Raw genomic sequence first — 12,366 nt, forward strand, 5'->3', positions numbered from 1 at the left:
ATATTTGAAATGGAATCAAACATTGGTGCCAAAAAGGTGCATATGACTTTTTTCAAATTTAAAAATGTAGAAAAAAAATATTTTTTGAATAAATGATAAATTATTGTTCATTAAGTATACTGTCATCCATGTGTTTAAAATTGTAAAAATTATGAAATCAGTGCACAAAGTCAGATCAAACTATGGTCTTTTTTTTTTTTTTTTTGGTCCTTCTGTAAAGTTGGTGAAACATCAGTTTTGACATCATTAGATTATTAATATTGAAGCATCAGTGTTAGAGCAGCATGTTACTGTTGTAGCTGCTGGAGGTGGAGCTAGTTTCAACTACTTTATATACAATTAGTAGTTCGCAAGCCCCTCCAAAAGGTCACCAGATAAATCTGAGGGGTCGTGAGATGATTAATGGGAGAGGAAAGAATATGTTACAACTAATTAAAAGGAACAGTATATGTCTACTTTAAATCAGAGTAAAATGGGTTTTTTTCAGCCTTGAAATGTTATAAACTCTGTTCATAGAAACAGACCACAGTGAAGTTAATTTAATTCAGGCTTCACTGTGTCCGTGCCACACAGCCTGTTTGTTTCTTTGCCTTCTGTCTCCATCTAGTGGATAAAAAGTGAATAACAAGTGGTTCCTGATTGGCTGAATTTGCGATGTGCTTGTCTCTGATTGGCTGGTATAATTTGAGCCACTACAAAAGTCTTCCGTAAAGAAATATGTAGAGCTTAAACTTTCCTCTTAATCAATGTAATTTCAAGCTTCATAAAGAATTGATATTCTTGTACAGATACAAGTTTACTTAATACGTCGATGATTTTGAAAATGTGCGGTGAAAAAAAAGACGTTCTTCCGGGTTTGGACGAACGAGAACTAACGTCAGACTTGTGCGGTTTCTTTCCGGACGACAATACAGGAAGGACCGGCTCAAATTTATGGAGTTTCGAAGAAGAACAGGACTGTTATGAGAGTTTCTCTCCGAGGCTTTTTGAACAAAATGGGGAACTTGAGATGCTGTCTGAGCCCCGCGGTGGTCCTGCTGGTGTTCGTGTTGGGTCCGGTGTGCGGTGATATAACGGACGGAAACACGGAGCACCTGAAGAGAGAGCACTCGTTAATGAAGCCTTACCAAGGTAACATAGCTCAGTTAGCCCGCCTGCTAACTTAACCTGCTGCTTTCTTAACTCTGCACTCTCTTTACGTTTTAGAAGTTATTTAACAACATTTACAGCTGCTTAGGTAATTGATTTAATTGACTGTCGTGTTATAGGTCGTTCCTACGCTTTAATTATTAGCTTACGTGCGTTATAGCAATCATGTAATGTCAACAGTCGGACCAGTATCACTGTAACAGTTAGAGACATGGCTCTGTAAGATAATTAACTAGAAAAGTGTCAAATTATTCAGAAACCCTTCTTGTCAGTAAGATTTGAAGATTTGATATTTTGATTTAATCTTATATTTAGCCTAATCCAGACGCAGCACGTTATTCTAACTAAAGGTGTCCATATGAACAATGAAAGAGGTTTTCCTCGCTGTAATCATTCCTCCTGTTCATACTGTCTGTTAAAAGGTCCCCTTCAAATGTGCTTTCAGTGTAAGTGATGGAGGCCAAAATCCACAGTGTGTCCACACAGTCATTTAGTGCAAACATGCATTTAAAAGTTGATGTGAATATTGGCGTGCGCTGTTAGCCAATCAAGCATTGAGTACGCTAGTAGTGTGATGTGTGAAACAAACATCCTTTATGTGTTTATTATTGTGTTGATTATGTGAACGTTGTCAGAAAGAGGAGTCAGTGGAACATGTGATTTTTCACCGCAGTAAATACTCTGGAGAGCAAGAAACATTAAAGAGGGAAATCAGGAAGCTTGGCGTGGAAGAAATGAGTCTAAAAAACATATTTGCTATCAGGTTAGGGAGTCTTTTCCATTATTTGAAAGAAACTGGGCTCATCAAAAGAATTTAGTGTTCATACCACGTCCTTGTTCTGTTTCATTGACTTGAATAAAGATTAAACATGACAATTAACTTTAGTCTTTGTTATTTGATAGCTGCTAATAAATAAAACATTTTGTATAGGGGCAAGTAAATTTCTGACCCACTTGCCCGACTGGGAAAAAAATACAAAACTTTTATTAATTCCAGCTTTTCAAATGCAAATATTTGCTGCTTTTTTCTGTAAATAGTCAGTAGATTAATCACTAAAGAAAATAATTGTTAGTTGCAGCCCCAGTAAAAAACTTTAAAAATCAAACTGATGCAGTTGTAGAGCATTTAAAGTGAGTTTATCACTGCATTCAATCAAATAGTTTGTTGCAGGTGTCTGGAACCGTTACTGTGAAGTAGGTCGAGGAGCCAAACAGAACACGAGAAGGATTGAATTGACGAAATGTTCAGAGTTTCATCAGCGGGCCTTCAAGATGGGGAAAGAAAGTGCAGCTGAGAGGAAAACATTTCAGGTTTTACTGCGTGAAGGAGCGCAGCCCATCCTGAGAGATCAATAATAAAATATAATACTGAGCACGCAAATAATTACTCGACCCGAAGACGGTCTGTGACAACTTTAGATTTGACACAAATGGAGAAAAATTCAAAATACTTGATATTAACACTTAATTGTCAACTGGCCATTTGGAGTTCTATAATTAAGTCAAGTTTAATTATCTTACACTAACTTAAAGGAAACATGACAAAAGCCTCTTCTTTTTTTTTCATACCATCATGGCCTTAAGGAGGAGGTTCAAATTTAAAATCATTCTTTCTTAGACGTAAATTGCTACTGTTTTCTGCTCCCCAGAATCTACAGGAGGACTAAATATGAAGAGACAGATGACTTCTTCTCATCATCTCTTTAATGACCTTACTGAATGAGGGGATGTGCACTTTGCACATTTTAGCACTGTCTTAAGATTCATCTAGGGCTGTAACTAACAACTAGTTTTGTTATTGATGAATCTGTCCGTTTAATTGATTAGTTGTTTGATCCATAAAATGGTGAAAAATTTCGATCACAGTTTCCCAGAGCCTCAGGTGACATCTGATGTCTCGTTTTGTCCCGACCAACAGTCCACAACCCAAAAATATTCAGTTCACTGTCTTAAGCGACTAAAGAAACCAGAAGATGTTCACACTTGACAAACTGGAATCAAAGAATTTGGGAATTTTCTTCTTAAAGATGCCTGTAAAGGATTAATTGATCATCAGAGTAGCTGCTGATTAATTCAGGCTAATAGTTGGAGCGTTCCTCCTGACTGACTCAATTCTAAGGGCTGAAGTTTTATTCACGAGCTACTCAGTGGAGACACGTTTGCACATGAAACACAGTAAATGTTGAGTAACTGTTTTGTTCCACATGTTTTACAAGGTGTGTATGTTTGCCCACATGAGGCAACGTGAACTAGAAAACAAGCAGATCTGATAAGACATGAGAAGAGAACACGTTCAACGCAACTCAAATCTACTCATAAAACACATTGAAATACAACAGTTGACCAAAGTGTCGTAGAATTAATATAACACAAGTCATAAACAACACAATAAAAACACAAAGACAAAGCAATGAAACTCTCATTCTGAGTTAAAAAGCCAAAGAATAAAACTGAGACGGGACCTCACACGGTCATACAGCTGATCATGTGTTTGTGTTGCAGGCGTCGGCAGCAGCCCTTCCAGTCAGTGGGACTTCTGGGGAAGCACTTTGGTGACGAGCTCATACGTCCGACTCACTCCAGATGAGAGAAGCAAGCAGGGATCCATCTGGAATACAGTGGTGAGGAAGGAAAACACACGTTAGTCATTTATAACAACACCAGTTCAACTGTAGGAATATAATACGTATCCATCAGATCACCTCTTTACACACTGATCAGACTGAGTTGTGACATTCTGTCTTTCTTTGTAAGAAATAAAATGTCACATGTATTTTATGTAAGGTAATCCCACAAAACAGCTATGAAAGTGTTGTAGTGTGTTGAAAATGAGTTAAAACCTTCTTTAATCCACCAAGGAAGGAAATATTCAAAAGCATAAATCAGTTGAAAAATGTTGTCGTCCACCGTTGCTGCTACGCTGACATGTATTAACTTCCAATTTATAACTTAAATATCAAATAAACCGACTGAACCTCTTTAAAAGATGACAGTGATGAGACATAATGATCTGCTGTTGATTCTGATTCTTTGCTGTCGAAAACCTTTATTTGTTTTTGTTTGTTTCTGTTATGCAGCCTTGTTACCTGAAGGACTGGGAGATGCACGTGCAGTTCAAAATTCACGGGTCAGGAAAGAAGAATCTCCATGGCGACGGCATCGCTATCTGGTACACAAAGGACAGACTGCATCCAGGTAATGTCGTCGGGTTTGTGTTTTCTGTCTCATAGGTGCTGAGTCACTATTTCAGTGGTTGTTATTAGTTAGAAATCTGAATATCTCACTTAGTTTTATGTTGTGTCAAAGTGTTGGATGTTTGGATTCATCCAAATAAAACACCAGTTCACTGTGTCTGCTGCGTCTTTTAAAATCACCCCGTAGAGATGTTTAAAGTTGCTCTTCCTGTTGCTGTAGCACAATAAAAGTCAGTGAATCAGCAGCATCTTAAACTACAGAGAAAAGGAATAAACTTGTGGTTTTAAATCATACGTTATGTGTCTACCAGGAGCTAATAAAGCACTGAAAACTAATCACTGCAAGACTTCAGAACCTGACGCTCACCTGCATGATCACACATGTTGAGTCATCAGTTTAGCGCAGTGACACAGCTAATTCGAAGACGGTGTTGTTCCCGTTCACTCACCGCTAGCTCTGGTCAGCTGATTGAAGCGGTGCACGTGTGGTTTGGGTTCGTCATGATTATAATGTATGATGTGAAATTTGAGCAGCTGTTAAATATATAGAGGAAACACATTGTTATAAACAGCCAGGAAGGACATGTAGGCCTTATTGTCTCTACTGGTTTTCCATCATTCTTTTAACAGTATGACAGTAAAAAAAGGTAAAAAAAACTTCTCTTTGGTGTCCAAAAAAAGAATCATCCATCAATTATCCAACCTCTTCTTATTGGCCGATTACACTGTTAGAAACTCTTTACATCAGCTGTTGTAAGGCTGAAATCCTTAAAATAATAGGCTCAGACATGTGCTTTTATTTTTTAAAGATGTTCAGGTTTATTTTACACCATTATTTCCAAATTCTCTTCTGGCTTTATTATTTTTTTAAAGTTATTCTCACCATTTTTTCACCCTTATTTCTTGATTCTTTCTTGAGGTTTAATACAGACGTGCTTACAATGAGTGTGATTATCTTTAACATATTTTGTGCCCTTTCATTGATGACAAAGTTCTGTGACGTGTACATACATTATGATGGACAAATGCTTCAACATATTGATAATCATCACTTTGCGTCGCCGTTTGTTCCCTTCAGCACATCGTAAGTCTTGAAAAATGATACCACACCGTCTCGTTCACCGCATTATTCAGCTTTTATTCACCATCTTTCATCTCATCTCTGCTGACCGGAGAAAAGTGTCTGGAGTTGTCTGCTCATGTGTCGCCTCATCTCTGCCTCCATCCTAGGCCCTGTGTTTGGAAACCAAGATCAGTTTCTTGGCCTGGCTTTGTTTTTGGATACCTTCCGCAATGACCTCCATGGAATGGATGTAAGTGTGTAGCGTGTGTGTGTGTGTGTGTGGGGGGCTCGAGGCGATTGACCGGCTTGTTTCTTTGCAGGGCCTGTGTTTTCCAACAATGCTCTCTTCCACGGGCTGGCAGTTTTTATAGATACTTACTCAAACGATGATGCAACAGATGTGAGTGGTTGCTCAGGTTTTAACTGTCAGCATGCCGTCTCGGTGCAGATTCTGTTTATTTTTTTTATCTTCACTTTAAATCAGCATGCTGTCAAAGGTTTAAGCATGTTAATGTTAAGTTAAACCCCATGTAATGTTTCTTTTGACATATTTTCACCTGTTTATTTTGGCAGCAAAAAGCTAGTTCTCTGGCAGTAAACTCGCTGTTTAAACGTCTCAACTAGGGATGCACGATATTATCGGCACGTCATCGATATCTGCTGTTAAAGCTCTAAAATGAAATATCGGCATCGGCGCCATCTCCTCGGCCGCCTGACTGTGCTTCCCTCGATGGACTGTGTCACCCTAACGGTCCAGGTGCTTCCTCCGCAGGCTCCACTTCACTCGAGCTACCCGTCAGACCCGCTGCTCCTTCCCACTTTAACCCGAATAACAAACCAGGGCTCGGTGCTCCACGTAGAGAGCCACGTAGCCAGCTGAGAGGCTAGCAGAGCATTAGCCGCAGCATGACTGGAGGGAAGCACAGCCAGCTAGCCTTCGCTAGCCTCCCAGCTAACGTTAGCCCTGGTTCTGCATGTGGATCCAACTGGACCACCGAGCCCCGGTTTGTTATTCGGGTTAAAGTGGGAAGAAGCAGCGGGTCTGATGGGCAGCTCAGTGAAGTGGAGCCTGTGGATATCGGTATCGGCAATCGGCCACAAAGAGTTGGAAATATCGGCATATCGTATATTGGCAAAAAATCCAATATCGTGCATCCCTAGTGTCAATGGATATTTGTGTTTATTTCACCAGAGCTTGTCATGTGACTTCAGCTACATTCACAGTGCAGCTTAAATTGTCCCAGGTTTTGTCTTTTTTTTTTTTTAAATCCTTCATAAAAGTTTAGTTTGCTGCTTTTTAATCAGAGTGAAACCAAAACTCTGGACTACAAAGACACCTGTGAACAAACAGATCTTATGGAGCTAAAATTTGAACGCACAAGTCAAAGTTTGTCACTGTTCTCATGATAGTAAATAAAGTATTTAATTTGAGTCTAAGGCGGCAAAAAAAACAATTTTCATTATCAATTAATTTGTCATTTATTTCTGCCATGAATTGACAATGTAGTAGAAACTATTTCCAAAGAAAACTGTAGAAACTGAGGTTTTAAATTCATTATTGTACTGGTGACAGACCCACCAGATATTTGGACCTCTTTCTATTTCCTAGTTCTGTGGATTATCCAGATTAAAATGGACACATACAGTAGATGTTCACTGCCGTCACACCAAAATAATTTTCTATTTACTCCAATTTTTGGGGCGGTGGAGGCAGATGTAGATATTACACAACCTGGGCAGATAAAACCAAAACTATCTGGATAGTGAGAAAATATGTTCTTTTTAGTAATTTGGGCGAACAAAACTCAAATTATTTAATCTAGAAAATGTAAAAAATCTTCCCCACGAGTTCCCAGAGCTAAAGGTTTGTCCAATAGTCCAAAATACATAGAGAGAAAAAAAAAGCAACAAATTCCTCTCGAGATTGTTGTTAAGTTGCTGAACTTGTCGGGCCAGTTTGGCTGATCTACTGGTAGGATAAAGGACACAAGACAGAACCATGAAAATACATATTTTTAGGGGATACGTCAGTTTAGTCAGACGTTGAAGATGTGCCGTAACTTAAATGTCTCAGGAACAAATTAAATGCTGCAAATGTGTCTTTGAAATGGATCCTGTAGAGTCTGCAGTGTGAATGTAGCCTTTGTGTATCATAAACACTGGAAATGTATCATGTGAGCTTCTTATACTACATTTTATTTTATTATCCATCTTTTTTTTTTTAATTTAAGAGTAATACTTAGTGTCTATTTTTAAACCCAACTTGTTCATTTGTTCTTTCTGCCTCCAGCGTTCTTTCCCGTACATTTCAGCCATGGTGAACAACGGCTCGGTGAGTTACGATCACGGCAAAGACGGCCGATCGTCCGAGCTGGGAGGCTGCTCGGCAGAGATCCGGAACAGAGAGCACGACACGTATCTCGCCATCCGCTACTCCAAAGGAAGACTGACTGTATGTAGTCAAACTGGTTTCTATTCAGGATTTCAAACAACCTTTATTTGCTCAAGAGATACGAGGATTTTAGCTTTTTTTATTGTCTTTATCTGTTTTTTAGTAGCTTCTTAACTTTGTAACATGATTTCCATCACGTATGTCTCCCGTAGGTGATGGTTGACGTGGAAGACAAGAACGAGTGGAAGGAGTGCATCGATATCGGAGGCGTCCGTCTTCCTACTGGATATTTCTTTGGTGCCTCGGCGGCGACAGGAGATCTGTCTGGTAGGTGACGGTTAGAAAGCTCCACAACAACAACAGCAGCAAGGAAATCACAATATTCACTTCTGAAGTGCTCAGACCCCTCAGTGGCTGGAATATCAGGATTATATCTACTAATGCCACCAGTTTGGTGTTTGGTGTTTGGTTATGCATTTTTTAAGTAAAATGTATTATATCATCCAGAAATTTAAGCCTGTCACAAGTTTAAATATTCAGTAATGACAGCGATTGACTCTAATATGAAGATTTGATTCTAGTTTCATTTTTACATTAAGATAACTTACTTTTTCATTGATTATTCTCAGAAACAGACTTATAATATTAATAATAACTTTATTTATAAAGCACCTTTTTAAAAACAGAGTTTACAAAGTGCTTTGACAGACAAAGCAAAAGCAGTACAATGCAAAGCAAAGACCTTAAAAAGATGGCGGCCGAAGTCAAAGAAAGACAATAAAGAGATGATAAAAAGTTTAAAAGAAATATGATCTGAGGACAACATTACATAAAAGCGAGTCTGTAAAAACGGGTTTTAAGAAGTGATTTAAAAGAAATCACTGATTCTGCGAGCCTTATCTCCTCAGGCAGGTCGTTCCAAAGTCGAGGAGCCCTGATGGAAAAAGCACCTTTTAGATTTAAGCCTCGACTTTGGAACAGCCAGAAGGACCCCAGCTGAGGATCTAAGGCTGTGGACGGGCTCGTACGGGGTCAACATATCTGTTATTAGGGATGCACAATATTATCGGCTCGTCATCGGTATCAGCCGATAAAAGCTCTAAAACTAAATATCGGCATCAGCGAATTCTGCCGATTATGAGAGGCCGATATGTCGCCATCTCCTCCGCCACCTGACTGTGCTTCTCTTGATGGACTGTGTCACCCCGACGGTCCTGGTGCTTCCTCCAAAGGCTCCACTTCACTCAGCTGCCCGTCACACCTGCTTCTTCCCACTTTAACCCGAATAACAAACCGGGGCTCGGTGCTTCACATAGCCGGGGGCTAACATTAGCTGGGAGGCTAGCGAAGGCTAGCTGGCTCCTCCGGTCATGCTGCAGCTAACGCTCCGCTAGCCTCCCAGCTAACGTTAGCCTTGGCTCTCCATGTGGATCCGACTGGACCAACGAGCCCTGGTTTGTTATTCGAGGTGCTGCAGTGTTCGGCTGCACAGATAAGAAATCCTTCGGGTGACAGGATGTACCACTCTGTTTGAAAAACAAAAAACTTCATCTTCTTCTTTTTGGTTCATAACAGCGGTTGGCAACCAGCGTATTAGATGCATTACCGCCACCTTCTGCTCCGGAGTGTGGACCAGAGATTAAATCCTACATATTAATCCTGTCTGTCTAATAAACTCAATGAAAACTCTACTGCTCCACCAACTTGGCAGGTTCATTACAGTTTTAATGCTGAGCTCCTGAACTCCAGTCTTCCTAAATTCTTCCTTCATATATTGTCTTCCTTGATCATGCTTAGTACAGTTGATGCTTGCATGCATAATAGTCTCCTCAGCCAGCTGGAAAAAAATATGTGCATATATCAGTATCAGCATCAGCAATCGGCCACAACGAGTTGGAAGTATCAGCATATCGGATATCGGCAAAAAATCCAATATCGTGCATCCCTATCTGTTATGTAGCTTGGAGCCAGATGTGACTTGATTTGGCAGGAATTAAAAATTGGTTTTAACATCTATGTTATGTTCCAGATAACCACGACATCATCTCCATGAAGCTCTACCAGCTGATGGTGGAACACACCCCTGAGGAGGAGAACCTGGACTGGACCAAGATCGAGCCCAGCGTCAGCCTCCTCAAGTCTCCAAAAGGTTCATTAAAATTACTCACCAATCAACTGTCTCAGTAAAATCAGTTTTCTCATGTTTCTTTGTATGCAGTGAAATCAAAAGTAAGTTTCTAACAGATTTTAAAAAAGAATATTTAGACCACGAGTTCAGATGAGCAGCGACCGGACTTTAAGATGAACGTCGACTTTCTCGTTTCTTTACAGACAACATCGACGATCCCACCGGAAACTTCCGCGGCACGCCCCTCACCGGCTGGAAGGTCTTCCTGCTTCTGCTGTGCGCTCTGCTGGGAATCGTGGTGTGCGCTGTGGTGGGAGCTGTAGTTTTCCAGAAGAGACAGGAGAGGAACAAGAGGTTTTACTGAGCGGAGAAAAGAGAGAGAGAGAGAGAAGAACCCTTTATGAGAGAGAGAGAGAGAGAGAGAGATGTTTGTCGTGGAATGAACTTGTTTCCAGATGACAGATTCAGCACATTCAATGTGAATTTTTTTTCTAAAGATTGTACAGATGTTTATATCTTTTGAAGCACTGCAATGGGAGTGAAATATGGTTACTTGTGATTTTTTTGGTAAGAAGGCGCAAAACTAATGGCGACCGTCATGAGTGTCCCTGATCAATGCCGGGTTGGGTTTTTTTTTTTCTCCTTGTCTTTGTGTTTATTCATCGCAGGGTTAAAACTGACAAACTGTCAATTTTTTTGTCAAACTTTGAGTTTTTCAGTTTCCCCTAAAGACTGTTCCCACATGATTGTTGCTTAATCAGCTTTTTTCCTGCCACAGATTGTGAACTTTGGCGCCAAATGGTGTTTTTTCTTTTTTGTATTTCAGGGTATTTTTTACATGATTATTGATTGGAAGAAGCAAAGCGGCTCCACGTTATAGCATCAGTGGCTGATGTTGCCAGAATATCCACGTTTAACATCAACATTTCTGTTTTTGTGGCGACACCACCGAAATTAAATGAAACGTGTTTCTGCTTCTCTCTCTTTAGAAATGCTGGTTGCTTTTTTAGCTATTTCAAAATGATTTTATATTTGCTTGAAATTGTGTTACAACATGTTCTCCAACATATATTTGAGAAAGAACTGGATGATTATTGTGGGTTAGAAAAAAAATCTACATTTTAGTTGTTTTTTTTTTTTTTCAAATAACCACTGAGTGCTTAAAGTTTCTCCTTTTTTTAAATGAATTGGTAAGAAAAATGCAGAAACATAACAGCTCAACTGTTAAACAAATAATGTGGGTCACTGCTAAGACGTCTTTCTCTCCTGGATTTCTTTATCGGTGAAGTTTCTGTAGGTGGCGCTCTTTTCTTTGTTGGCTCAGTCATGCTAACGCTAGCCACTTCTTCTTCTGTTTATTCCAAATTGATAATGAGGGGGTTTTAATGCAGTGTTTTATAGCAGAAGCAGACCACATCCACTAACATAAAACGATGGAATAAAACCTTCATGGAAAAGCGGCGGAGACGTAACTCCCCGCGGTCAAACTATTAAAACTCCACTTCCTGTTAAAAACACCTATCAGATATCAGACGGACAGTCAATTTAAAGCTTTACAAACTAGCAGACTGTTGAATCCTCACCGTGTTATACTAGAGATTATAGATAAAGTGGCAAATCAGCTCTGTAAAGGTGGACATTATAACCTCTGAAGTCTGGTTTATATGAATGAAGTCTTGTGAAGCTGTTACTACTCAGCCTCTCTGTAGTTTAATACAGCAGAACATTTTACGCTCTCTTGTCTTTTTTCCCCTGCAGGGTCTTTCGAACAGCATTTTTGGGGGGGTTTTATCCAGAATATGCCTTTTTATTGTTTTTCTAAGTGTTTGTTTTTTCAGTTAAAGGTGCCCTGAGGAGTTTTCATGTCAACAAACAAAAAAAAAAAAAAAGCTCTTCACGTTCAGTGTTACTCACCAAAACTCAAACATGTGCTTAGGTTTAACACAATATGTAAAAATCCATTTTCTTCCTCGTTAAATATTTGGAAAAGCTAATTTTACTTAAAAGATCCATGTTTACTAGCTCGCAGTCTTCCTCTTCGCCGCTTCTGTCGTCCTGTTGCTGCATTAAAGGAGACAAGAGCTCCGCAGGGTACCTTTTTAATGATGCTAAATTGTGATTAAAACTTGGTGAGTGTGGTAGAGAAACAGGTTCCTTGAATTCAGTTCTTCAGTATAATGAATATTAGTGTAATTAACTGCTACATAAAAGAAGAAGCGTGATTAACGAATGGTAGCAGACCATTAATTAATTACCAAGCTGTTCCGACCGTGGATCGATTGTTCAAAGGCACATTTACACTGGCAGTCCTGTCCTTTAAACTCTTTCATCATCATATTTCTTTGTTGCTCTTGTTTGGTTCACATTGTTAAACAACATTTAACAAAAATGTTCAAAGTAAAATTGAGGATTTGTAGTTTATTTGCTGCTGAAACATGCA

General features: G+C 39.4%; 1 protein-coding gene across 2 annotated transcripts; it reads left to right on the plus strand.

Annotated features, from left to right (window-relative positions):
* The first annotated feature begins 890 nt into the window (after positions 1–890).
* lman2 (lectin, mannose-binding 2) lies at positions 891–12,142 on the plus strand. 2 transcript variants are annotated; one of them, XR_010929762.1, is made up of 9 exons: positions 891–1,131; positions 3,652–3,770; positions 4,227–4,344; positions 5,574–5,656; positions 7,697–7,858; positions 8,011–8,125; positions 9,828–9,947; positions 10,130–11,831; positions 11,863–12,142. XR_010929762.1 is itself a non-coding variant. In XM_067600032.1 (8 exons), the coding sequence occupies exons 1-8, from the start codon at positions 963–965 to the stop codon at positions 10,288–10,290; spliced, it is 1,047 nt and encodes a 348-aa protein (XP_067456133.1). In that variant the 5' UTR covers positions 891–962; the 3' UTR covers positions 10,291–12,142. The 2 variants fall into 2 exon arrangements, 1 of the variants encoding a protein (XP_067456133.1); XM_067600032.1 differs by having other exon boundaries at positions 10,130–12,142.
* Positions 12,143–12,366: the final 224 nt, after the last annotated feature.

This window comes from Thunnus thynnus, chromosome 9 (assembly GCF_963924715.1).
Source record: "Thunnus thynnus chromosome 9, fThuThy2.1, whole genome shotgun sequence".
Taxonomy (NCBI): domain Eukaryota; kingdom Metazoa; phylum Chordata; class Actinopteri; order Scombriformes; family Scombridae; genus Thunnus; species Thunnus thynnus.

Coding starts and splice junctions, on each gene's coding strand:
- lman2 (XM_067600032.1), top strand. CDS start 963: ATGAGAGTTTCTCTCCGAGGCTTTTTGAACAAAATGGGGAACTTGAGA. Junction 4,345..5,573: donor AAAGGACAGACTGCATCCAG/GTAATGTCGTCG, acceptor CCTCCATCCTAG/GCCCTGTGTTTGGAAACCAA. Junction 7,859..8,010: donor ACTCCAAAGGAAGACTGACT/GTATGTAGTCAA, acceptor TGTCTCCCGTAG/GTGATGGTTGACGTGGAAGA.